General features: G+C 39.0%; 1 protein-coding gene across 3 annotated transcripts; it reads left to right on the top strand.

Annotated features, from left to right (window-relative positions):
- The first annotated feature begins 848 nt into the window (after nt 1-848).
- NOX1 (NADPH oxidase 1) lies at nt 849-26,168 on the top strand. 3 transcript variants are annotated; one of them, XM_045471562.1, is made up of 13 exons: nt 849-917; nt 6,822-6,917; nt 11,473-11,583; nt 11,826-11,910; nt 12,251-12,402; nt 12,506-12,687; nt 12,776-12,908; nt 19,354-19,446; nt 21,174-21,409; nt 21,627-21,789; nt 22,211-22,357; nt 22,595-22,719; nt 26,042-26,168. In XM_045471562.1, the coding sequence occupies exons 1-13, from the start codon at nt 873-875 to the stop codon at nt 26,166-26,168; spliced, it is 1,695 nt and encodes a 564-aa protein (XP_045327518.1). In that variant the 5' UTR covers nt 849-872. The 3 variants fall into 3 exon arrangements, with proteins under 3 accessions (XP_045327518.1, XP_045327516.1, XP_045327517.1); XM_045471560.1 differs by lacking the exon at nt 11,473-11,583 and having other exon boundaries at nt 873-917; XM_045471561.1 differs by lacking the exon at nt 22,211-22,357 and having other exon boundaries at nt 873-917.
- Nucleotides 26,169-26,370: the final 202 nt, after the last annotated feature.

Genomic DNA, 26,370 nt, shown 5'->3' with positions numbered 1-26,370 from the left:
ATTCTATTATTTTAACCTGGGTAGTTAATAAATGAATAAATATTCATTCCTTAAAATTATTCTTTAAAGTACATATATGTGTTTTATGCCTGCTTTTGTGTATGATATATTTTACCACTTTAGAAAAGGAAAAAAATCAGTGTACAGAACTGAACACACAACTCTAGTTAATCCATCATACTAGAAGATCATCACCTCTCTCGTTGTGAGTACTCTGTTTTTTTTTATCTGAACCAAGGTGTACCTTTATATCTCCTAAATTTTCTTTTATTCATTTAGCCATTTTGTCACTTGTCCTAGCCAGTCAAGCTGTCCCTAGAGCCAGATTCATCCTCCCAGAGAACATATATAGTGACGTTTCTGAGCTAGCCAGGCTGAGGTCCAAATCGCAGTGGCAGATGTAGCAGCTCTTCTGATTGCCCACCTTAAAGCTTCACATACTTGCTTCCTGCCCTGCTTCTCCTGAGGTCATCTGTTTATAGCCCTAGCCTTTAGTGAGAAACTTAGCAAATTGTCTTATCAAGGAAAGCAATGCCTCACATTAGGTCATGTTGATAAGATGATGAGAGAGAATATTCTCACTCCAGAAGATTGCTATTTCCTGAAGGGATAAAACCCCACCAGGGAAAACCCCTGTGGTTCTCATAGGTAGGGCTGGTCTACTGAAGCTGATAACATAGTTCCGTAGAAGGAGGAAGGCAGAATGCATTTATTCATTCCTTGAATCTTTTTGGGTAATTGTGCATCTTTCATATCTTAAAGACTCACATACCCTGAGCTAGACAGAAGACCTAATCCTGAAGAACGTCTCCAGAATCCAAGTTGTTGAATCATCCCTGCTGCCTAGAGAGACTCCAAACCACCTCTTGACAATGGGCAACTGGGTGGTTAACCACTGGTTCTCAGTTTTGTTTCTGGTAAGTGACATTTCACTATCTATTAATTACTTTTAACAGAGGAAGGAGACATTATATTTGTTAACATTTGTAAACTTATTTGAAATGGAAATATTCCATGTCAATATTAGGCCCACTAAGGCCAGTTATCTATTAAAAAACTCAACTCTAAGAGAACAAATATATGTTTTGTAAAATCTTCTGTGTATGATATATTTCACCATTTTAGAAAAGGGAAAAATTCAACTCCAGAAATTGATTGGTAAAGAGACAAATGATATAGATCACAAGTATTTGAAATTTCAATTTGTTTTCATTTTCCATCTTCTCTTTTTCTCTTCCATCTCACTTCTAACTATTGCCATGCAGCATTCATTTCTCTTCATCCTTTCTATACTGCTAACTAACATCAAGATTTCATAAAATCACTGAATGTTTGATATAGAAATATTCTTCAAGATCATGGCCCAGTGCTGTTGATTATAGAAATGTAATGGGAGCCATATATCTAATGTAAAAAATTTCTAGTACCTACACTGAAAGAGGTAAGAAGAAATAGGTGAAATTAATGTGTAGTAATATATTTAGTTTAACCCAATGTATCAAAAATATTATCCTTTCAACATGTAATCAATATTGAAAATACTAATAAGATGTGGGTGGGTAGTGCTCTTTTTCTAAAACTAATATGCCTTCTATGTTCAGATTATGCTTTCTGTAATAATTAACTGTGTATTTGGGTGTGATGTGGTTTACTTTCCTACCATATTTCTATTTTTATGTATTCCATCTCCTTTGTGTGAATTCATGTATTATAGAAAAATACAAAAGAAATGGGACTATTTATAATGTCATATGGAAAATCTTTTAATAAATATATATAATTAAAATAAAACATATTTGTCTCCACCTTTTCCCCCAAAGCAACAGCAAGACGTATTTTGTTAGATATTTAATTTTTTTAAGTTTATTTATTTTTGAGAGAGAGAGAGCACACTCGTGAGTGCACAGGTGGGGGAAGGGCAGAGAGAGAGGGAGAGAGAATCCCAAATAGGCTCCACGCTGTCAGTGCAGAGCCCCAATGCAGGGCTCAATCCCATGAACTGCGAGATCATGACCTGAGCCAAGATCAAGAGTTGGATGCTTAACCGACTGGGCCACCACATGCCCCAGATATTTAATTTTTAATGTTTTTTTATAATTTAAAAATGTATAGCTTGCCATACTTGTTATTTTCTTAACCATGATACTACAACTAAATTAGCTTCATCTTATTTTTTTTTATTATATGAAATTTATTGTCAAATTGGTTTCCATACAACACCCAGTGCTCATCCCAAAAGGTGCCGCCTCAATACCCATCACCCACCCTCTCCTCCCTCCCACCCCCCATCAACCCTCAGTTTGTTCTCAGTTTTTAAGAGTCTCTTATGCTTTGGCTCTCTCCCACTCTAACCTCTTATTTTTTTTCTTTTTTTTTTTTTTTCTTTTTTCCTCCCCCTCCCCCATGGGTTCCTGTTAAGTTTCTCAGGATCCACATAAGAGTGAAACCATATGGTATCTGTCTTTCTCTGTATGGCTTATTTCACTTAGCATCACACTCTCCAGTTCCATCCACATTGCTACAAAAGGCCATATTTCATTTTTTCTCATTGCCACGTAGTATTCCATTGTGTATATAAACCACAATTTCTTTATCCATTCATCAGTTGATGGACATTTAGGCTCTTTCCATAATTTGGCTATTGTTGAGAGTGCTGCTATGAACATTGGGGTACAAGTGCCCCTATGCATCAGTACTCCTGTATCCCTTGGATAAATTCCTAGCAGTGCTATTGCTGGGTCATAGGGTAGGTCTATTTTTAATTTTCTGAGGAACCTCCACACTCCTTTCCAGAGCGGCTGCACCAATTTGCATTCCCACCAACAGTGCAAGAGGGTTCCCATTTCTCCACATCCTCGCCAGCATCTATAGTCTCCTGACTTGTTCATTTTGGCCACTCTGACTGGCGTGAGGTGATACCTGAGTGTGGTTTTGATTTGTATTTCCCTGATAAGGAGCGACGCTGAACATCTTTTCATGTGCCTGTTGGCCATCCAGATGTCTTCTTTAGAGAAGTGTCTATTCATGTTTTCTGCCCATTTCTTCACTGGGTTATTTGTTTTTCGGGTGTGGAGTTTGGTGAGCTCTTTATAGATTTTGGATACTAGCCCTTTGTCCGATATGTCATTTGCAAATATCTTTTCTCATTCCGTTGGTTGCCTTTTAGTTTTGTTGGTTGTTTCCTTTGCTGTGCAGAAGCTTTTTATCTTCATAAGGTCCCAGTAATTCACTTTTGCTTTTAATTCCCTTGCCTTTGGGGATGTGTCGAGTAAGAGATTGCTACGCCTGAGGTCAGAGAGGTCTTTTCCTGCTTTCTCCTCTAAGGTTTTGATGGTTTCCTGTCTCACATGCAGGTCCTTTATCCATTTTGAGTTTATTTTTGTGAATGGTGTGAGAAAGTGGTCTAGTTTCAACCTTCTGCATGTTGCTGTCCAGTTCTCCCAGCACCATTTGTTAAAGAGACTGTCTTTTTTCCATTGGATGTTCTTTCCTGCTTTGTCAAAGATGAGTTGGTCATATGTATGTGGGTCTAGTTCTGGGGTTTCTATTCTATTCCATTGGTCTATGTGTCTGTTTTTGTGCCATAGCTTCATCTTAAAATACTGAAAGTTCTGACCTTTTGTAGATGTTTTTAATTTGTTTTAAATAATTTTATTTTTAAATGTTTATTTATTCTGAGAGAGTGCATGCACATGAGTTGGGGAGGGGCAGAGAAAGAGAGGAAGAGTGAGAATCCCAAGCAGACTCTATGCTGTCAGCACAGAGCCTGATGTGGGGCTGGATCTCACAAACCGTGAGATCATGACTTAAGCCCAAATCAAGAATCAGAGGCTTAACTGATTGGGAACCCCAGGTGCCTCTATTTTAAATAATTTTAAATTATGCTTGACAAAGATGTTCCAATAAACTTTCCACTCAAAAATATTAAAAAAAAAAGAAAATAGTAATGAGAGCATGTAATGTCATTTGTTTTCACTAAGTTTTTGAAACACGATATGTGTTTTATACTTATAGCTTATCTAAGTTAGGACTAGCCACATTTCAAATGATCACATATGGGTAGTGTCTACGGCATTGCATAGTGCAGATATAAACCAACTCCATATATCACACAGTGAATTGATTGCAGAGCCATCATTCAAACTCAGCTTCCCAGTGTTTAGGCCAGATGTTCTTGACCACACCACATATGCACAATCCCCTTTTCCTTACACACACACACACACACACACACACACACACACACACACACACCTATCCCCACCCTCATTTTTCCTTTTCTGAGCCACCCCTGAGCTTGGAACTCCCTGTTCTTTCTCAGTTTCCTAGATCTTCATGTTATCCATCCTTCTGGGGTTATCTCTTTTCTCCTCTTTGGGTCCCCAAGGACTGCCCAGGTGCTCAAGGAAAAAAGGTGTAAAGAGCAATCAGATTCTTTGTTTTGCATTTAATAAAAGGCCAAGTGCCTAACTGGGCCAGTTACCCTATGCTTTATATTTTCAATGCTCAATGCAGTGTATGTAATTCCTTTTGCACTAGTTTAGGAGACAGGGAACCCAGGAATTAGTTTCAGTTCTGCTATTAATTGAGTAATCTTGATCAAATTATTTATCCTCTCTAGACTTTAGGTCATCTGTGTGTGGGGGGAGATAAATGAAATAACTAGATACAAATATAAGTCTGTTTCTAGTTCTAAAATCCCCTGCATTTTGTATCCCTCCCTTAGTTTTTGCTTAGAGAGTTCAACACCCATTGTGGTGACTCACATTTAACTATATAGCTTTGAATTTCCACCCCCTACCAATCTTGCTGGTAGGCTCAGACTTCTTGCTATCTCTGACATATACTCCTATGCACTATTTTTTAAATTTTTTTTAAATGTTTATTTATTTTTGAGAGAGAGAGAGAGAGAATGTGTGAGCAGGGGAGGGGAAGAGAGCGAGGGAGACACAAAATCTGAAGCAGACTCCAGGCTCCTAGCTGTCAGCACAGAGCCTGATGCGGGGCTTGAACTCACGAACTGTGAAATCATGACATGAGCCTAAGTTGGATGCTCAACCGACTGAGCCACTGAGGCTACCTTCCTATGAACTGTTTTTTAACATAAAAATTAAATTACTCAGAAAACATTCTTACTCCTCCTTTTGCCAGGTCTTCGACTTCATTATCCATTCATAATGGAAGAAATGATAGTGAGGGTGGGAAATGGAATTCCTTACTCCAAATGTCACTGTATTCTCCTTGTCTACAGTTGGTGATAGTCTGACACAGAGTTCTTTGTGTTTCTCTTGGATCCTGAAATATTTCTGCTCTCTCTAAATAAACTTCTCTTTTCTGTCTTTTGAACTATTGAGGTATCTGTGTCTTTCACCTCTCTTTTTCTATTAGGGTCAATGAATTTCTGAAAGATCCTCAGTTCTGGAAAGGGTGTCTAAGCAAAGGATGCAGGTAGAAGCGGATTGGCGAAGCCAGCCTGGTAATGACACAAGTCTGTAGTTAGCATTTGTTGAGCTCCTACTATGCACCAACCATTGTATTAATCACTTCACATGCTTGATTTCACATAAGCCTCACAGCATTGCTGCGAGGTAGATATTGTTACTACCCTCACTTTATAGGAGAAGAAACTGGGGTTCAAAGAAGTTAAATCACATGTCTGTCTAAGATTACAGAACAAGAAAGTGGTGGAACTAGAATTTGAGCCCAAGGAATTTGTCTCTGATATCACTTTAAATCACTATGCTATGCTGCTAAAGGTGTGTGAACAGTCCAGATCTAGGGACTCTGAATGGGCCATGTCCTAGGCTAACGGCCCTCTACTCATGGGACTGAGATGGTTCTGAGCCATCCTGAGGTCAACAATATATTTTAGGGGCATCCTAATGCCCTAGAGTCCTGCTTGGTTACAAACTAGCACCTCCAAGCTTGGGATAGGGCCACAATGGTTGATTTCCAAGGCAATGAATGGGGCAGTGGGGTCCAAATTGACCCTTTTCCCAGTGCAGAGACAGAGCTTGAGATAGACAAAAGCAGTCTTAAGAGCTCAGATGAGTCCAAAGCAATGGTAGGTTAATTTGAAAAGAGACTCACAATCTAAAAACAGGAAAATGTGTGTCAGGGTATAATTAAAGAGGCAGGCCCAGACCCATCTGGAATGGTTTAATCTCTTTCAGATGGGTATTATTATAGATGTTAAATTTATTCTTTGTTTCCTTAGAAATCCATTTATTCACTTATTGCATCTTTTAGTTGCAATAGTTTGCTCCAGTCCAGAAGTTGGCAAATGTTTCCTGTAAAGGGCTAGGTTGTATATATTTTAGGATTTGCAAGCCATATGGTCTCTGTCACAGCTACTGAATGCTCCCATTGAATCATGAAAGCAGCCATAAACAATATAAAAATAAGTAGGCATGGCTAAGTTCCAATTCCACTTTATTTACAGACACTGAAATTAGAATTTCATGTGATTTTCACATCATGAAATATTCTTTTTCTTTTCATTTTCCCAACCATTTAAATGTGTGAAAACAAATAAAAAAGTAAAAGCCATTCTTAATTTGTAATCTGTACAAAGCAAATGGTGAGCTACATTTGGCTCATGGCCTTGATTTGCTGACCATGGTCATTAGCGTCTAATGCATGTCTTGAAGTACTAACTCTCCCTGAAAGGCAGCTAGATACTAGAGGGCTTGTACTCATTTAAAATGAAAACAAACACAAAATAGCCAAAATGGTGACATTATTTCCTACGACTTACCTATTCCTTCCCATACCCAAATTTTACTTTATTCTTTGCTTGTTTGTTTTTTTTTTCCCTCTAGGCTACTTGGTTGGGGCTGAATGTTTTCCTGTTCGTGCATGCCTTCCTGTCATATGAAAAAGCCGATAAGTACTTCTATACAAGAGAAATCCTGGGGGTGAGTATCATAGTTGTGATATGGGGAATCTCTGTGGGTTTTTTGTTGTTATTTGTGGCCTCAGCTCTTTGAGACCCAATGCCCTGATTTCTTGTAGGGCTAGGGTAACCAGAAAAATACAGGATGCCCAGTTAAATTTGAATTCAAGAAAAATCATTTTTTGGTACAAGTATATACCAAATATTGCACAGGACATATGCATACTAAAAAATCATTCGTTTTTAAAAATCTGACATTCAAATTTAGCTGGGCATCCTGTATTTTTGTTCACTAAAATCTCAGAGCCCTATTTAGGGCACACTCCCCTGATCCAATAATAAAAACACACAGTAAACAAAACTATTAAGCAATCATTTTCAAACTGGTTTCTATAGAAACTCAAGTGCTCTTATAGGTGTGAAGGGAAAGCTAATCAAGTAGTGCTCCTGCCCCTGCCTCTACTTCAACCAAAGCAACCTTTATCTGTTTTATGGATTCCTGTTTATGGTTTTAAGAAATAGTTTGGTTTAAAACAGTAAACAGGAGCGCCTGGGTGGCTCAGTCGGTTAAGCATCTGACTTTAATTCAGGTAATGATCTCGCAGTTCCTGAACTCTAGCCACACATGGGGCTCCCTGCTGTCAGCTCAGAGCCCACTTCTGATCCTCTGTCCCATGCTCTACTCCTCCCCCACTTTTGGCCTCTCAAAAATAAACAAACATTTAAAACATAATAAAATAAGACAAGTAAACAAACAACTTGAAAGCTACCGCTGTGGACTGATCTCAGAGAAAAATACCTAACAAACAAGAGGGATGCTTAGGGAGTCTCTGGGGTGGGTGGTGCTGCAGAACTCAAGGCCTGAAGAAAGGCAGGGGGCAGGTGAGAATAACGGGATGGAGAAGGCTTGGAAGTCACAGGTCAAGAATAGAAGAAGTAGGGCACATTGGTGTGGTGGTGACCAGGAAGAAGCAGGGAGGTGAGAATTATTCTCTCACAGGCTCATCAACCTGGCCATTATCTGATTAGAAAAGCAAATTTGACTGCTAACACTAGTCAGTTTTTCAGTAGGTAAGGGATTTGGTTAAATCACTTTCATCTTGATTAGATCATTAGCTTTCCACAAAGACCCTTCCAATGTACATGCTTAAAGACAGATTGTCATTTTTTTTTCAATCCTTCTTTTCTCTTTCTAACCAAAGGATCCATGTTGAGATCACAACTAATTTGAATGTTTTGTTTGTGACGTATTTCATCCTGCTGTTTTCCATTTTAAATGTTGATCCTTGATCCCTCTTTGGAAATTATAACTCCAAAGCAAGTGTTAATTTATTTTAAAAACAGCTTTTTGTTAAGAGAATGATGCAATAAATGTGACTAGTTATTAAGAGCTTAATTGCTTTATGACCAAGAAGTCAGCCACAGAAAAATGAATCATATTGATATCCTGTGGACATTTCGTTCACTTCATTTTAAAAAATCCTCTCTATTAAAAAAAATTAATTATAAACAATACTACTTTCAGTGAGATCAAATGATACTGAAGTGTATAAAGTAAAATGTGAAAATTGCCCTCCCATCCCATTCCCCAGAGACAACCACTGTTAATAGTGCTGTTGTGCATGTGTGTGTAGACACATTGACATATGCTCACACATACATCAGACATACATTTTGTTTTTGTGGTAGGTACTATTCTTTAAAAAAATTTTTTTTTAACATTTATATCTTTTTGAGAGACGGAGAGAGGCAGAGTATGAGCAGGGGAGGGGCAGAGAGAGAGGGAGACACAAAATTCAAAGCAGGCTGCAAGCTCCGAGCTGTCAGCACAGAGCCTGACACAGGGCCCGAACTCACAAACCGCGAGATCATGACCTGAGCCGAAGTCAGACGCTCAACCGACTGAGCCACCCAGGCACCCCGATAGGTATTATTCTTATACATTTCTTAATTCCCTGTATCCAGTAAAATTTTCTCTTTTTTGGTTCACCATTCTATGAGTTTTGATAAACACACAGTAGCAAAGAGGTTTTTGTTTTAACCAGAGCAGGGATTACATTGTAGATATTGGGTGGAAATAGCTTCTTACACGTAGTGTATCTCAGATATCTTTCCATGTGAGTATGCAACTAGTGGTGTGCTGGAACTAGCTCATACCAGCTTACAACAGCCAGTTATGTGGATCTCTTCTCAACCCTGTATTTAATGGTGTTCAGTGACATCAAGTTGGTATCATGAAATCTGCCATGGCAGGAGTATTCACATCATGTCAATTGGCAAATGCTGGAAATCAAGACCCCCCCACACTTCACCTGAAAGTTAAACATATACCATTGCTACTCCAGTGCCTATAGCTGTCATCCTTTTAAGAACATAGCAGTTCATGGCATTGATGTGCTGTAATTTATTTAATCATTCTGTACTGCATTTCTTAAATTCATGCTTCCTCTAGGAAAATACAGTTATTTGATTCACTATGAAGCAGAACAAATAAGTAACATAAGAAGCAGTTTAAATTTATAGTCAATAAGGGGGAGCCTAGGTGGCTCAATCGGTTAAGCGTCTGACTTCAGCTCAGGTCATGACCTCACCGTTCGAGAGTTTGAGCCCCGTGTCAGGCTCTGGGCTGACAGCTGGGAGCCTGGAGCCTGCTTCGGATTTGGTGTCTCCTTCTCTCTCTTACCTCCCTCGCTCTCTCTCTCTCTCAAAAATAAACATTAAAGAAAATTTATAGTCAATAAGACATTAAGGACAGCGACAGTTGAATTAGAACATCAGGTAGTGCTGATACTGAAAACTGAACATAAATTGGGATATTTCAATGTGCTGTAATGGTAAAAAAAGATTTCCTCTAAAAATAATTTATCCCATACAGATAGCCCCTACAAAATATGGAACTGTGAAATTGTAGTCCTATATTTTCCATTTACTTGCCAATTTTAACTTTAAGAAACCTCTGTGACTCAAATAAGCAAGCTGTGTGAACCAATGTGGAAATGCAAGATCTTTGAGATGAGCAGAGAAAATTTACTCAGAAATGGAGCAGGATGTCTCTCTCAAAAATACTCGGAGTGTGACTCAGCAGAGGGAGAAAACACAGGTCCTATGGAAGAGCCAGAAACAGAAAACAGTGGGGCAGCCCTGTTCACTGCACTGCCTGACATTGTAAGCCATTGTGGACGTTAGGCAGATCTTTATCTGGCTTGATGTCACGTTTCCCTGGGTTTAGGTTGTATGGAAAAATAGTTTTTGTGCTGAAAAAGATTATTAGAAAAAGTCCAAGAAATTGTTAATTGTAACCCACATTCTGCCTTTCAGCCAGTTGCTGATAGCACACATGTAAGGCTGGCTAAAGTGCAACAAAAATTGCCTGGCTGCTGCTACCACCTCTGCTGCTATTAGGAGATTGTCACACTCCATAGCCTGCAATCCCAAGTATGTGGAGCTGACTCAGAGATGAGTTGCACAGAGTTAAGAAGAGAAGTTGGACTTAACTACCATGGAGTTCAGCATATTTGGTCCAGCTTATACCTAACCAAGCCTCTTTGGGGATAAATACTTCTTTGAAGCACTGATTTCTTGTCTCCTTTTCTGGCAGCTCCTACTGCTGTTTCAGATTGAATTTGATGTATGCTTCCGGGCCACCCAAGGAAGTCAGTTTGAAATTCTGTTCTCAGAATTTCTCCCTGCTGAAATCTCTACCTAAGTTTAAAATTTTTGCTCTGAGGGGTTCACTAGTTTTACTTAAGCTTTATTCAATGATTAAAGACATCTTAAATATAAATGGTTAAATTTTTTATTGTTTATTTACATGATTATTACATGCTTATAATTACATTAGAAAATACAGAAAAGAAAAAATAGTCACCATCTGTAATTATACCTCTAAATATATAAGCTTTATTTAAAGTGCAAATAAAAATATATACAATCTTCAGGGTGCCTGGGTGGCTTAGTCGGTTAAGCATCCGACTCTTTATCTCAGCTCAGGTCATGATCTCACGGATTTGTGAGATTGGGCCCTGCGACCGGCTCTGTGCTGACAGTGTGGAGCCTGCTTGGGATTCTTTCTCTCCCCGTCTCTCTCTCTGCCCCTCCCCCCGCAAAGAAATAAATATACATTTAAAAATAAATAAATAAATAATTAAATAAACAAACATTAAAAAATATATACACTCTTTGAGATTGTTTTCAAATAACAAACAATAAAGTAATAATTGAGTGTATTAGGCAAAAATACTCATTGCAGAGTATTACATTTGTAGAGTGTATTTGTTTTTTTTTTTTTGATAGACTATATTTGTTAATGTGAAATTACTAAATCCTGTTCTCTTTTGTATTGTACAAATACTTCCAAACCACTGTCATGAGAATTTCTCAATTCACTATTAAGATCAGCAAATTTTCTGTCATTTACAAACAAAGAGTCTACACTGATTGTGCTAACTACTGAATAGGAGGTGAGGAAGATGTAGCTCTGTCCATTCCCATGTCTCAGACAAGTGGACTGGGTGCGTGGTCACCTGCTAGATGATGAGATGGAAGCAGCTGATGGTTTCTTCTCTCCTCTGCTCCAGTCGGCGTTGGCCTGGGCCCGAGCCTCTGCTCGCTGCCTGAATTTTAACAGCACGCTGATCCTGCTTCCTGTGTGTCGAAATCTGCTGTCCTTCCTGAGGGGCACCTGCTCAGTGAGTCCCAGGCACTCGTAGGTCAATGTTCACACTAAAGACAAGAGATCCTGAACTCCTCAGTAGGATGACCTAATATCAACCCCCTAGAAATGGAAGCCAAGGGTCTCCTTTGGTAGCCAAGGAGGGAGGTAAGGGTGGGTGGGTATAGGTATGCTTTGTTTAAGACATTTTGGTTATGGGTTACTGAATTTTATAAAGCTGCCTGCAGACATCAGACCTTGATCACTTCCCATTTGTAGTTTTGCAGGCATGCCCTGAGAAAGCAACTGGATCACAATCTCGCCTTCCACAAACTGGTAGCATATATGATCTGCCTACACACAGGTAACTGAGGCAAACCACAAAACTGCAAGGTCGCAGGCATTCAGAGTGTAGTTTCATTTATCTATGCATTTAGACATTCAAAAAGTGTTTATCAAAAACCTGGCACTACTTGCCACACACCATTGTAGGCCTATTTTCATGGAACTTACATTCGATTCTTTTGGTAACAGAATGAGTATAAAAAAATATTGGTTCTCTTTGCAGTCAAGATTTATTGGGCACCTTCTGTAGACTCGGCATTCTGCTAGACACTATATATAGGATTCTCCTTTTCTAGTAGGGCATGCCTGCCATAATATTTCTGAGACACTTTTCAATTCCCTTTCATCTTTCCATTTAGCTATTCATATCATTGCACACCTGTTCAACTTTGAACACTACAGCAGAAGCCGATGGGCCACAGATGGATCCCTTGCTTCCATTCTCTCCACCCTATCTCAACAAGAGAGAGATAAAGATTCTTGGATAAATCCTATCCAGTCCCCAAACATGGTGAGTTGACTCAATGGCAAAGCATCTGGAATCTGGTCATGAGCAGGAAGGGCATGGTATGCTTGGTATACATTGTGTTAAGTTGAAATTTCTTCTTTCATAGACAGTGGAGTATGTGACATTTACCAGCATCACTGGTGTCACTGGAGTGATCATCACAATAGCTCTGGTTCTCATGGTGACTTCAGCTATGGAGTTTATCCGGAGGAGTTATTTTGAGGTCTTCTGGTATACTCATCATATTTTTATCGTCTACTTCATTGGTTTAGGGATTCACGGCATTGGGTAAGGACTTCAAACCCTCATTCTCATGCCCCAGCCCCTGGCCTTGCATAATTCTTTGTCCCAAACTGTCCTTCTTTGTCCGTCTCAGTGGAATTGTCCGAGGTCAAACAGAAGAGAGCCTGAATGAGAGTCATCCACACAGGTGTGCAGAATTTTTCGAGCAGTGGGATGATCATGACTCCCACTGCAAGCATCCCCGATTTGAAGGGCTCCCTGCTGAGGTAAGAAGCCCACAGACAGGGACAGACTCCTGTCAGGAGCTGTTATTATTATTGTTATTGTTGTTATTATTACTCTTATTATTGTTACCATTATTAGCTCAGCACTGTGCTGGATCTTCTGGAGGATATATTTTCAAGGTTCCTACCACCAAGGAACTCCAATATCAATGACAACAGGCTAGGGAGTTATCATTAGCAGGGGATCCTGAAGAGAAAGAACTAATGGTTATTGCATGTTGTGAGACCCTCTCCAAAGGTAATAATGATAGCTCACATTATTATTATTGTTGTTATTATTACTATTACTAAAATTTTTTTTGTTTATTTATCTATTTATTTAGAGAGCACAGGTGGGGGAGGGGCAGAGAGAGAGAGAGCACAAGCAGGGGAGGGGCATAGAGAGAGGGAGATACAGAATCCCAAGCAGGCTCCAGGCTCTGAGCTGTTAGCACAGAGCCTGATGCAGAGCTCGAACCCATGAACTGCGAGATCATGACCTGAGCCGAAGTCAGACCCTTAACCAATTGAACCACCCAGATGCCCTGATAGCTCTATTATTAATAGCGTTTGCCATATGACAGGTTTGCTGTGTAATATGGATTGTCTCATTTATACATAGCAATAATCTATGAGGTACGTACGTTTTTTGTCTCCATTGTGAGATGATAGGACTATGATTCAGAGATTAAACTGCCAAGCTCCTACAGTAAGTAACTAGTGGAACTGGAATTCAAGCCCAAGCCTTTTAGATTCCAAAGAATGTGCTCTCGAACACTGTACTGTACCAAAGATTAGCTGTGAAATCAAGTCAATTTTCTTGAGTGGGGGCAAGCATTCTTTTTTCCCAGAATTTTTGAAGTACAATTGGCAGATAAAATTGTATATATTTGAAGTGTACAATGTGATGAATGATACATGTATATTTTGTGAAATGATCACCCTAATGCAATTAATTAACACATCCATCACTTCACGTAGTTACCAATTTTTTGGTAGTGATAATGCTTAAAATCTACTCTTTTAGCACATTTCAAGTATGCTATCCACTATTATCAACTATAGTCACTATGCTTTACATTGGATCCCCAGAGCTTATTCATATTATGACTAAAGGCACATACCCTTTTACCAACATCTTTCTAACACTCCCCGACCCCCTTCCCCAGGCCCTGGTTAATCACCTTCCTAGTGTCTGTTTCTGTGAGTTTAACTTTTTTAAAAAGCATTCTTTTAAAAAAAATTTTTAATGTTTATCTTTGAGAGACAGAGAGAGACACAGCGTGAGCGTGGGAGGTGCAGAGAGGAAGGGAGACACAGAATCTGAAACAAGCTCCAGGCTCTGAGCTGTCAGCCCAAAGCCTGATGCAGGGCTAGAACCCACAAACTGTGAGATCATGACCCGAGCTGAAGTTGGACGCTTAACCAACTGAGCCACCCAGGTGCCTCAAGCAGCATTCTTAAAGTCAGCTTTCCTTGGTGTTATAAGTACCTGTTTGGAAATTATTATTAAATAGTGGGCATTCAAGAAACTGGGTTCCAGGGAACTCAAGGTGTGCCTCAGGATAATTATTGTGGATATCGTGGTTTATCTTTGCTTGCTCATAAAATATGTTAGATGGAGGAATAAATGGGAGAGGTTGACTTGTGGTATCTCAAAGTGCTCTGAAGGTGATTAAAGTCTTTAAATCTTTAAATCAGTTGCAGATTTAAGGAAGAGCAATAGCTCATTCCTCATCTAAAATGGGAATAATATCTTTAAAAAATCTCCAAAAGTTGGCATTTCAAATTAGTAGGAAAAATAGATATATCATTCAGTAATGTTTTGGAGATAATAGGATATCCATCCAGGAAAAAAGCTGAATCTTTATTCCACACTGTACATTAAAATGTGAATCAGGAATGCATGGATCAAGGATTTAAATGTTAAAGAAAGGAAGGAAATCATAAAAGCACCCTAATACCACATGGGAAAAATTTTTTTTAAGTTTATTTATTTTTGAGACAGAGACAGAGCATGAACGGGGAGGGTCAGAGAGAGAGGGAGACACAGACTCGGAAGCAGGCTCCAGGCTCTGAGCCATCAGCCCAGAGCCTGACACGGGGCTCAAACTCACGGACCGCGAGATCGTGACCTGAGCTGAAGTCGGACGCCTAACCGACTGAGCCACCCAGGCACCCCAACACATGGGAAATTTTTATCTAATACCGGAGAGTTAGAAAAAATATTCCCTAAATATTTTAAAAGACCTTGAAGCCAGAAAAGAAAATATAATAAATTTGAATAAATATATATTAAAATTTATTGTATATATACATATATATATTTCAGTTTTTATTTAAATTCCTCTATAGTTAACATACAGTGTAATATTACTTTCAGGTGTTCAATATAATGATTCAACACTTCCATACAGCACCTGGTGCTCATCACAAGTGCACTCCTTAATCCCCACCACCTATTTAACCCAGCCCCCACCCACCTCTCCTCTGGTAACCATCAGTTTGCTCTTTATAGTTAAGAGTCTCTTTCTTGGTTTGCCTCTCTCTCTCCTTTTCCCTATACTCTTTTGTTTTGTTTCTTAAATTTCACATATGAGTGAGATCAAATAGTATTTGTCTTTCTCTGACTTATTTCACTTAGCATAATGCTGTCTATCTAGCTCCATCCATGTCGTTGCAAATGGCAAGATTTAATTCTTTTTTTATGGCTGAGTCATATTCTATTGTATATATACCACTTCTTTTTTATCTATTTATCAGTCGATAGACACTCGGGCTGTTGCCATAATTTGGCTATTGTAGATAATGCTGCTATAAACATCCAGATGCATGTATCCCTTCAAGTCAGTATTTTTGTATCTTTTGGGTAAATACCTAGTAGTGCAATTGCTGGATCGTAGTTCTATTTTTCACTTTTTGAGGCACCTCCACACTGTTTTCCAGAGTGGCTGCACCAATTTGCATTCCCACCAACAGTGCAAGAGGTTTCCCCTTTTTCTGCTTCCTTGCCAACACCTGTTGTGTTGTTAATTTTAGCCATTCTGACTGGTGTAAGGTGACATCTCATTGTAGTTTTGATTTACATTTCCCTGATGATAAGTGATGTTGAGTATCTTTTTATGTGTCTGTTGACCATCTGTGTGTCTTCGTTGGAATAATGTCTATTCATGTCTTCTGCCCATTTTTTTAACTGGATTGTTTTTTGGATGTTGAGTTTTATAAGTTCCTAATATATTTTGGATACTAACTCTTTATTGGATATGTCATTTGCAAATATCTTCTCACATTCTATCGGTTGCCTTTTAATTTTGATGATTGTTTACTTCAGTGTTGAGAAGCTTTTTATTCTTATGTGGTCCCAGCAGTTTATTTTTGCTTTTATTTCCCTTGCCTCAGAAGATAAATCTAGAGAATGTTGTGGGGTGCCTGGGTGACTGTCAGTTAAGCATCCAACTCTCGATTTCAGCTCAGGTCATGATCTCACTGTGAGTTCAAGCCTTGCTTCGGGCTCTGTGCTGACAGTGTGGAGTCTGCCTGGGCTTCTCCTTCTTCTCTCTCTTCCCCTCCCTCACTCATGCTCTTTCTCTCTCAAAAATAAATAAATAAACTTAAAAAAGACAGAGAAATATTGCTACAGCCAATGTCATACAAATTACTGCCTTGTGTTCTCTTCTAGGATTTTTATAGTTTCAGGTCTCACATTTAGGTCTTGAATCCATTTTGAGTTTATTTTTGTGTATGGTATGAGAAAGTGGTCCAGTATCATTCTTTGCATGTTGCTGTCCAATTTTCCCAACACCATTTGTTGAAGGGACTGTCTTTTTCCCATTAGATTTTCTTTCCTGCTTTGTTGAAGATTAATTGATGATACAGTTGTGGGTTTATTTCTGGGTTTTTTATTCTCTTCCATTCATCTATGTGTCTATTTTTGTGCCAGTGCCATACTGTTTTGATCACTACAGATTTGTAATATAACTTGAAGTCTGGAATTGTGATACCTCCAGTTTCGTTTTTCTTTTTCAAGACTGCTTTGGCTATTCAGGGTCTTTTGTGGATCCAAAAAAAATTTTAGTATTGTTTGTTCTAGTTCTGTGCAAAATGTTGTTGGTATTTTGGTAAGGATTGCATTAAATCTGTAGATTGCTTTGGGTAGTATGGACATCTTGACAGTATTTGTCTTCCAATCCATGGGCATGGAATTTCTATTTCTTTGTGTCATCTTCAATTTATTTAATCAATGCATTATTGTTTTCAGAGTACAGATCTGTCACATCTTTGGTTAACTTTATTCCTAGGTATTTTATTATTTGGGGGGGCAATAGTAAATGGTATTGCTTTTTTAATTTCTCTTTCTGCTGCTTCATTGAAACATTTGTTTTTAAAAAGCTGTATGGTGCACCATTTTTGTCAAATTTTTTACATGATCATTTTTAATGATCTTGAGGGCATTATGCAAAGTAAAATAAGTCAGACAGAAAAAGACAAATACTGTATGATCTCACTTATATGTGGAATTGTACTTTAATAAACCTAGCTCATAAATACAGAGAACAGATTGGTGGGTGCCAGAGGCAGGAGGTGGGTGGTGGGCAAAATGGGTGAAGGTGGTCAAAAGGTACAAACTTCCAGTCATGGGTATGTCAGGTATAGCATGGTGACTATAGTTAATAATACTGTATCGCATATTTGAAAGTTGTTAGGAGAGTAGATGTTAAAACTTCCTAGCACAAGAAAAAATTATTTTGCAGCGATGTATGGTGATGGATATTAACTAGACTTATTGTCATAATTTTGCAGTATATATAAATATTGAATCATTATGGTGTACAATTGAAACTTATATAATGACATGTCAATTATGTCTCAATACAAAACAGTAAATAAAAACTTTAAAAAAGTGAATTTGGTATTGGCAAAAGAAATCTGTGTGATATACCATTTTTGTCATTTTTTTCTTAGTAAATAATATGGCCATTGCTATGCTCATATACTTAGTATACACCTTAATTATATCTTTATGCTTCATTTCCCAGAAGTGAAATTTCTGGGTCAAAGAGAAGGAATGCTTTTAAGGCTGTTGGGATGTAGTGCCACTTTGCTTTCTGGGAAGATACTACTAATTTGTCCTCCACTACCTGCACATGTGAATGTGCCCATTTCCCTACATCCCAGTTAATGGTAGGCATTATGGTTTAAAGTTGTTTTTCCCAATCTTAGAGGCTAAAATACTATTTTTAAAATTTTATATATAGAGAGCACATGTGAGCAGGAAAGGGGGGAGAGAGAGAGAGAGAGAGAGAGAGAGAGAGAGAGAGAGAGAACCTTAAGCAGGCTGCACACTCAGTGCTTATTACCACAACCCTGGGATCATGACCTGAGATGACATCAAGAGTCAAAGGCTCAATTGACTGAGCCACCCAGGCTCTCTAAAATGCTATTTTGGTTTAATATTCATTTCTCTGATTACTTCTGAGGTCAATTTTTTTCCATATTGTTATCAGCCATTTCTTAAATATATTTTTTTGTGTTTCCTTTGAAGACATGGGGAATCTTTTCCAAATAAGGAATAATATCAAATTGTATAATACCCACTTTCAAGTTCACCAGCCCCATCTCTGCCCCTTTCCTTCCTAGAAATACCTAAGGAAGTTGTTTGCCTGAAACAGCGTAAGAAACCTCATTCCACATAGTTCTGATGTATCGTGCTGAAGAAGTTGTGCAAGAAAGGACATGACTTAGCATTGCTAGGAAATATGTTTTTAGCAGCTCATGTACATATGGGGGCAACCTGCTACCTTTGAGAGGATCTCAGGGATAGAAAGGCTACTTTAAAAAAACGTAGACAAGATAAAAAGTATATTACTATGTTAGGTGTTTTGAAAACCTGAAAAAAGAGGTGATGGATAAATACCAAGTTTTATATACTGTTACCAATAGTGTCAGTCACTCACTTTCCTTTTTTTGTTAGTTGTTTTGTTTATAATAATCTGCTTCCATGTTGCATCTACTTTCTCTGTTGTTTTTTTCAGATTGGACAAATTGTCCTGGAATACTGTCTTGGAGTCTTAAAATTAAAATTTATATATAATTTAAGATATATATACATATATATGTATATGTATAATTATAGGTATATGTATACATTATAATTATACATATAATTATAATGTATTTTATTTCTGTGCTTTTCTATGCTTCCCAGTGAGACTTGTAAAACTTCAGGAAATGATCTGCTTTATGAGTAACAGATTAGCAAATGAAACCATTGCAATTTATTCCTTTCCATTTCCATCCTCAAGTTTTGGTGAAATTAGTGGCTTAATAATGATACACATCAGAAAACTCAATAAATATTACTGAATGAAGTAATATTCAATATTACTGCTACACAAATCCTAAACAAGAGATTAATGTGTAACCTCAACTTTATTCTTTTTCTGTGCAGTCTTGGAAGTGGATACTTGCACCAGGCATTCTTTATATCTTTGAAAGGATTCTCCGATTTTATCGTTCAAAGCAGAAGGTTGTGATTACCAAGGTAATGAATATACACTTTCCCCTAGCTGTGATAAGAGTCTTATTCTTCCTGATTATAGGAATAGATTGTCATGTTGTCACCCTGAAGGGAATAAAAAAAGAACTGGGGGGTAATATATTTCAGTTCCTCCAGTGTTGGACAAAACTATGGGAAAAAGGGTTTGGCAGAAATCATCAGCATGGGTCTATGTCAGAGGCTGCAAACAGGTGGCCTGAGCCAGATCTAGCCCACAGACATATTTTGGTTGGCCCACACACTGATTGTTTAGAAAGTTGAATTGGTTGCTAACATTTAAAAATCTGGATAGAGGCTTTCACAGTAAAATAAAAATGGCATTTCTATCTTCTTCCAAAGAATCAGGCAACCTGGTATTTATTTGTGTGTTTGTTTGTTTATAAAATTTATTTAAATTCATGTTAGTTAACATACAGTGTAGGATTGTTTTTAGGAGTAGAACCCAGTGATTCATCACTTACATATGATACCCAGTGCTCATCACAAGTGCCTTCCTTAATGCCCATCACCCATTTAGCCCATCCCCTCCACCTGCAACCCCTCCAGTAACCCTCATTTGTTCTCTGTATTTAAGAGTCTCTTATAGTTTGCCTCCCTCTCTGCTTTTTAAAACAAATTTTAATGTCTATTCATTTTTGAGACAAAGAGAGACAAAGCATGAGCAGGGGAGGGGCAGAGAGAGAGAGGGAGACATAGAATCTGAAGCAGGCTGCAGGCTCTGAGCTGTCAGCAGAGAGCCTGACGCAGAGGTTGAAGTCATCAACTGTGAGATCATGACCTGAGCCGAAGTCAGATGCTCAACCGGCTGAGCCACCCAGGCACACACCTCTCTGCTTTTATCTTATTTTTCCTTCCCTTTCCCTACGTGCATCTGTTGTGTTTCTTAAATTCCACATGAGTGAAATGATCTGATTTTTGTCTTTCTCTGACTTATTTTGCTTAGCATAATACATTCTAGTTCCACTCACATTGTTGCAAATGAAAAAATTTCATTCTCTTTGATATCTGAGCAGTATTCCATTGTGTGTGTGTGTGTGTGTGTGTGTGTGTGTGTGTGTGTGTATAATATATATATATATATATATATATATATATATATATATATACCATTGTGTATATACACACACACACACCACACCTTCTTTATCCATTCATCAGTCAATATAAATTTGGGCTCTTTCCATAATTTGGCTATTGTTGATAATGCTGCTAGAATCATTGGGGTGCATGTGCCCCTTCGAATCAGCATTTTTGTATCCTTTGGATAAACAGCTAGTAGTGAAGAATCAGGCAACCTGAATGTGCTGAGTTGCAGTTCCATAGTGCAACCACTGTCTGGACAAAGTAACTGCTGCCACCTTTAATTTTTTAAATGTTTATTTATTTTTGAGAGTGAGAGAGACAGAATGCAAGCAGGGGAGTGGCAGAGAGAGAAGGAGACACAGAATGTGAAGCAGGCTCCAGGCTTTGAGATGTAAGCACAGAGCCCAACTCGGAACTCAAACTCCTGAACCATGAGATCATGACTGAGCCGAAGTTGGACGCTCAACCGACTGAGCCACCCAGGCCCCCCACTGCTGCCACCTTTAGAAAGGACTTTCGCTAGCAGTTCACCACTAAGACCTGCCCTCCAGCTTTATTCATTTATTTTATCTGCCTGCCCCTGTCACCATTTGAATTTACTTCCTCTGGCCTCTGTGCTCTATTCTTAGGTTGTCATGCACCCATCCAAAGTTTTGGAATTGCAGATGAGCAAGCGTGGCTTCATCATGGAAGTGGGACAGTATATTTTTGTTAATTGTCCTTCAATCTCTTACTTGGAATGGCATCCCTTTACTCTGACCTCTGCTCCAGAGGAAGACTTCTTCTCCATTCATATCAGAGCAGTGGGAGACTGGACAGAAAATCTCATAAGGGCTTTTGAGCAACAACATTCACCAATTCCCAGGTAGGTCCCCAAGAGCAGCGGAAACCCAGAGCAAGACACAGACAGGCAGAAAAGAGAAAGCAATTCCTTGTTGAACCTTAAGTCTGGTAAGATAGAATATGATTAAAATAAATAGGCACTAAATGAGCAATGGGAACAGCTATGTCTCTGGGAGGATGTTTGAGGTTGGGGGTGGAAGTGAGATTTCACTTGCCCATTGTCTTCTGTCTTCTGTCAGGATTGAGGTGGATGGTCCCTTTGGCACTGTCAGTGAAGATGTTTTCCAGTATGAAGTGGCTGTGTTGGTCGGAGCAGGAATTGGGGTCACCCCCTTTGCTTCCATCTTAAAATCTATCTGGTACAAATTTCGGCACGCAGATCACAACCTTAAAACACAAACGGTAACTCCCTCATACCACTTTGCATCTGGACTGGGCTGGACAGGTCCATTGCTTTCATGGGTTAAACTCTTTACAATTGATAAGAGAGTAACCATCCCTGGAGCTATGAGAGTGAGTGATCACTTCTGTCTGCCAAGGCATCCACTTTTACAGATTCATCACAAGAATAGAGTCTTCATTTTCAATTTGGAATTTAAAATCACCTTGAACCAAAGATGATGTTGGAAGTCTTTTTCCTTAAGGGATGTTGTAAGAACTCTGAACATTCATGCTTTCTAAAGTCTGCTGCTCTGAAGAAGTGATTTTTCAGGTCACTCTTAGATTTGATCAACAAATACAGAGTATATGCTCATAATCATGTCACCACAATGTACATCATGAAGGCACTTAGTAAGGCTATGTTCTCTCTTGCTAATTCCAGATCTATTTCTTCTGGATCTGCAGGGAGACAGGTGCCTTTGCCTGGTTCAGTGACCTATTGGCTTCTCTGGAACATGAGATGGAAGAATTAGGCAAAGTGGATTTTCTAAACTACCGTCTCTTTCTCACTGGATGGGACACCAACATCGTGAGTTCAAACAATACACTAATTCCCAAGTTAGATGCAAGATAAATGTTAGACAAGGTCATGAATGCTGATTGGAAATAATGATTTCTTATGATTTCTTATCCGCCCTCACCCTCACCCCTGAGTTTAGAAGTGGCCAAAACAAAACAAAACAAAAACAAAACAAAATAAAAGTGGCTAAAGGAAGAAACAGCTATCAGGGCCTGCTTTTTCTAACTTTTATTTCTTTGGTTCCAGGCTGGTCATGCCGCATTAAACTTTGACAAGGCCACTGACATCCTGACAGGTCTGAAACAGAAAACCTCATTTGGGAGACCCATGTGGGACAATGAGTTTTCTACAATAGCTAATGCCCACCCCAAGTAAGTGCATTTTCCTCTAGTTGAGTTTACAGAGTTAGAGTTTAGGAAAGATATTACAGCATGTTGAGCATTTTTGGGAAAAAGATCTCTGGGGAAGAAACTATTTGAATCATTCTCAGATTCTTGCTTAAAACTGAAAAAATTGCATCTGGGGTTTTAGCCAAATAAGGGTTGTGACCTTGTAATTGATAAGAAGAAGTTTGGTTCCCCTGCAAGTCCCCATTCAAACAAGGCAAGGAGACTCAGTTCCGATTAGTATTATGGAATAAAATGGAAAACTGGAAAAATTCAAATGCATTATTTTTGGGCTTAATAATCCCTACATCAAGTAAGAAAAGTTTAGAGTGTATTGTCTAGTTAACTGATGACCTGACATTGTCGGTCTTTCTGGAAGACTTTTGAGACATGCTAGAGCATATAGGAAAACCTGGTGCCATGAAATCAGCCATTCTAATGGGAAAGAAATTAAGCTGATCATTTAGATAAATTCCTGGAACAAGTTGGCAACTAAGGATCAATTCAATTTCACAAACATTACTGGTTACCTTCTATAAGTTCAGCACTCATTATTCTAGAAGGTTTGGAGGTTGAAAGAGAAATAGGATATGGCTCTTGCCCTCAAGGAGCATACATTTTAATAAGAGATGCATACAATCAACCCAAAGCAGAATGATGCACTCCATGAAACAGGTACATAGATATCGAGGGAAGGAAAGTGTATGCCAACATAGGGTGATCACAGCAGGCTTCATGAAGGCAGTGGTGAGAATACTTAGTCACTCCGATTCAGATGATCCTGGGTCCTAATGTTAGTTCTGATACTTTCCATTCCTGGGACCTTGAGCTAGAAAATCCTCTAACCTTCAGACTTCTTATCTATAAAATGGGGGTTATATGAGTAAGTGCCTTCTCTTCTCACTTGCAGAATTATTATAAACATTAAACATATACCTATATGAAAAATGCTCTGTAAACAGGAAAGCAGCATTTAAACAAAAGAGATTATGTTAATTACTGTGTTGAGCTGACCATAGTTGAAGTTGTGAGAATGGATGACATTGCCAGGAGAGAGTGGTGGAGGACAATAGCATTAAGCAATGCTTACATCGTGTGGGAATGGAGAAAGATAAGCCGAGAAGAAGTAGGAGAACGTGGAGAAGTGGTGTCACAAAAACCAAGGGAGGAAATATTAAAGAATTGGAGGTGTGGCAGGGTCCAGGAAATGCTTATTTAACTTAAAGATGATCTAAGCATGTTTATAGACAGAACAGAAACCAGTACATAGAATAAAATAAATATACAAAAATGGGGATGGGACGCGTAGGTGGCTCAGTTGGTTAAGTGTCCAACTCTTGATTTTGGCTCAGGTCATGATCTCATGGTTTGTGGGATCGAATCCCGCATTGGGTTCTGTGCTGACAGCATGAAGCCTGCTTGGGATTCTCTCTCTCCCTCTCTCTGCCCCACCTGCTCATGCTCTCTTTCTCTTTCAAAACAAATTAAAAAAATTGTTTTAAGTGTTTATTTATTTTTGAGAGAGAGAGAGAGAGAGAGAGAGAGAGAGAGAGAGAGTGCAAACAAGGGAGGGGCAGAGAGAGAGAGAGAGAGAAAGAGAGGGAGACAGAATCTGAAACAGGCTCCAGGCTCTGAGCTGTTGGTACAGAGCCTGACGTGGGGATCGAACCTACAGACCACAAGATCATGACCTGAGCCAAATTTGGATGCTTGACTGAGCCACCCAGGTGCCCCTATGATGGTCATAATAAAACATGGGCAATAAGAGTTGGTGAGGAAGTGGAAAAATTGTAGGAGAGTTCCTCTCACATTGTTTGTGGGAATGTGAAATGGTGCAGCACTTTGGGAAAACTCTGGCATTTCCTCAAAATATTTAACCTAGAGTTACCAAATGACCCAGCAATTTCACTCCTAAGTATATACCCAGGAGAATGGAAAATAGCATTTGCTATCCACACAAAAACTTGTACATGAATATATATAGAATAGTGAAAAAGTGGAAATAACCCAAGTATCCAATGACAGATGAATGGATAAACAATATATGGTATATCCACACAATGGAATATTATTCAGCTATTTAAAAAAAAGTGAAGTACTGGTACATGCTAGGACATGGATGACACTTGAAAACAGCATGTTAAGTGCAAAGAACCAGACCCAAAAGGCTACATATTGTATGATTCTGTTTATATGAAATGTTCAGAACAGACAAATCTAGAGATAAAAAGTAGATTTGATGGTCGAGGGCTGGGAGGAGGTGGTCAGGAGGAAATGGGGAGTGACTGCTAATGTGTGTGGGCTTTTTTTGGTGGGGATGATGAAAATGTTCTCGGATTAGATAGTGGTGATGGTTGCACAACTTTGTGGCTATACTAAAAAGCACTAACTGTACACTTTAAAAATGTGAATGTTATGACATGTGAATTATATCTCAATGAAGTCAAAAGGAGGGGAGAGGAAGGGATGATAGAAGGAAGGAGAGGGTGAGACCCAGAGCATAATTAGATTATCCTTGGTGAGAAGCTGACCACCTCTTCAGTGTGAGAAATTTTGAAGTGGGGATAAGTGCACAATGGATGGCTCTAATAGCAGCTAACACATATGCACTTGCTATGGGCCACGCATTTTTATAATTGCTTTACAAATGTCTTTCATTTAAATAAACCCCAAAACAACCCTGTGAGATGGGTACTATTTTTATACCCATTTTACAGGGGGGGGGGGACTGAAACAGAGGTTAAAGAAACTTGCCTAAATTCACACAGCAGGGATAAGTGCCAGAGCTGTTATTTCTATTTATTTTTTTAAAGTTTATTTATTTTGAGAGAGAGCACAAGTGGGGAAGGGGTAGAGAGAGGGAGAGAGAGAATCTCAAGCGGGCTCTGCACTGTCAGAATGGAGCCTGACATAGGGCTAGATCTCACGAACTACAAGATCATGACCTGAGCCAAAATCAAAAGTCGGATGCTGAACTGAGCCACCCAGGTCCCCCATCAGAGCTATGTCAACCGAGAGCTGGGCTCCGGGGTCTAGCACTGAACCTCTACCCTGCATCAGATCTTCTATCTGTTCTCCATAGAATAGGTAAGGATGCATGCATGCTGAGAGCAACAGAAGGCTGGGAGCACATTTGGGGCTTGCAAGTAGAAAACGTGAGAAAACTACAATGAAGAATGTGAGGGAGTCAACTGAATCTTTATGCAAGTTTGTTGGGAGCAGTAGAGGCCTAGCGGAGGCAGTTTCTCTATCCTCATGAACATAGCAGCTTTTGCTGTATTCTTGCCCTATTGTTCTATTACTGCAGGTCCGTTGTGGGAGTCTTTTTATGTGGTCCTCAGACTTTGGCAAAGAGCCTGAGCAAATGCTGTCACCAGTACTCCAGTCTAGATCCCAGGAAGGTTCAATTCTACTTCAACAAAGAAGATTTCTGAATTATAGGAATGGGGATGGTAATCTGCATTTAGTCTCTCCTCTGAATCTTCAATAACTTGGTCTGGTCAGGTATGAGCAGCCACGTAAGGACAGTAACATGCATGTTAAACTCTCCCCAGCATTCATTTTTTTTATTGGATTCAACTTTGATGTCACTGATCTTCATGAAGTCACAATAATTGCAAAGCCCATCCTTCCTTG

The sequence above is a fragment of the Leopardus geoffroyi genome, chromosome X (assembly GCF_018350155.1).
Source record: "Leopardus geoffroyi isolate Oge1 chromosome X, O.geoffroyi_Oge1_pat1.0, whole genome shotgun sequence".
Lineage (NCBI taxonomy): Eukaryota > Metazoa > Chordata > Mammalia > Carnivora > Felidae > Leopardus > Leopardus geoffroyi.
The sequence above is the reverse complement of the archived record's forward strand: the minus strand, read 5'-3'. Positions and strand labels throughout refer to the sequence as shown.

Coding starts and splice junctions, on each gene's coding strand:
- NOX1 (XM_045471562.1), top strand. CDS start 873: ATGGGCAACTGGGTGGTTAACCACTGGTTCTCAGTTTTGTTTCTG. Junction 918..6,821: donor GGTTCTCAGTTTTGTTTCTG/GTAAGTGACATT, acceptor TTTTCCCTCTAG/GCTACTTGGTTGGGGCTGAA. Junction 22,720..26,041: donor ATAGCTAATGCCCACCCCAA/GTAAGTGCATTT, acceptor CTATTACTGCAG/GTCCGTTGTGGGAGTCTTTT.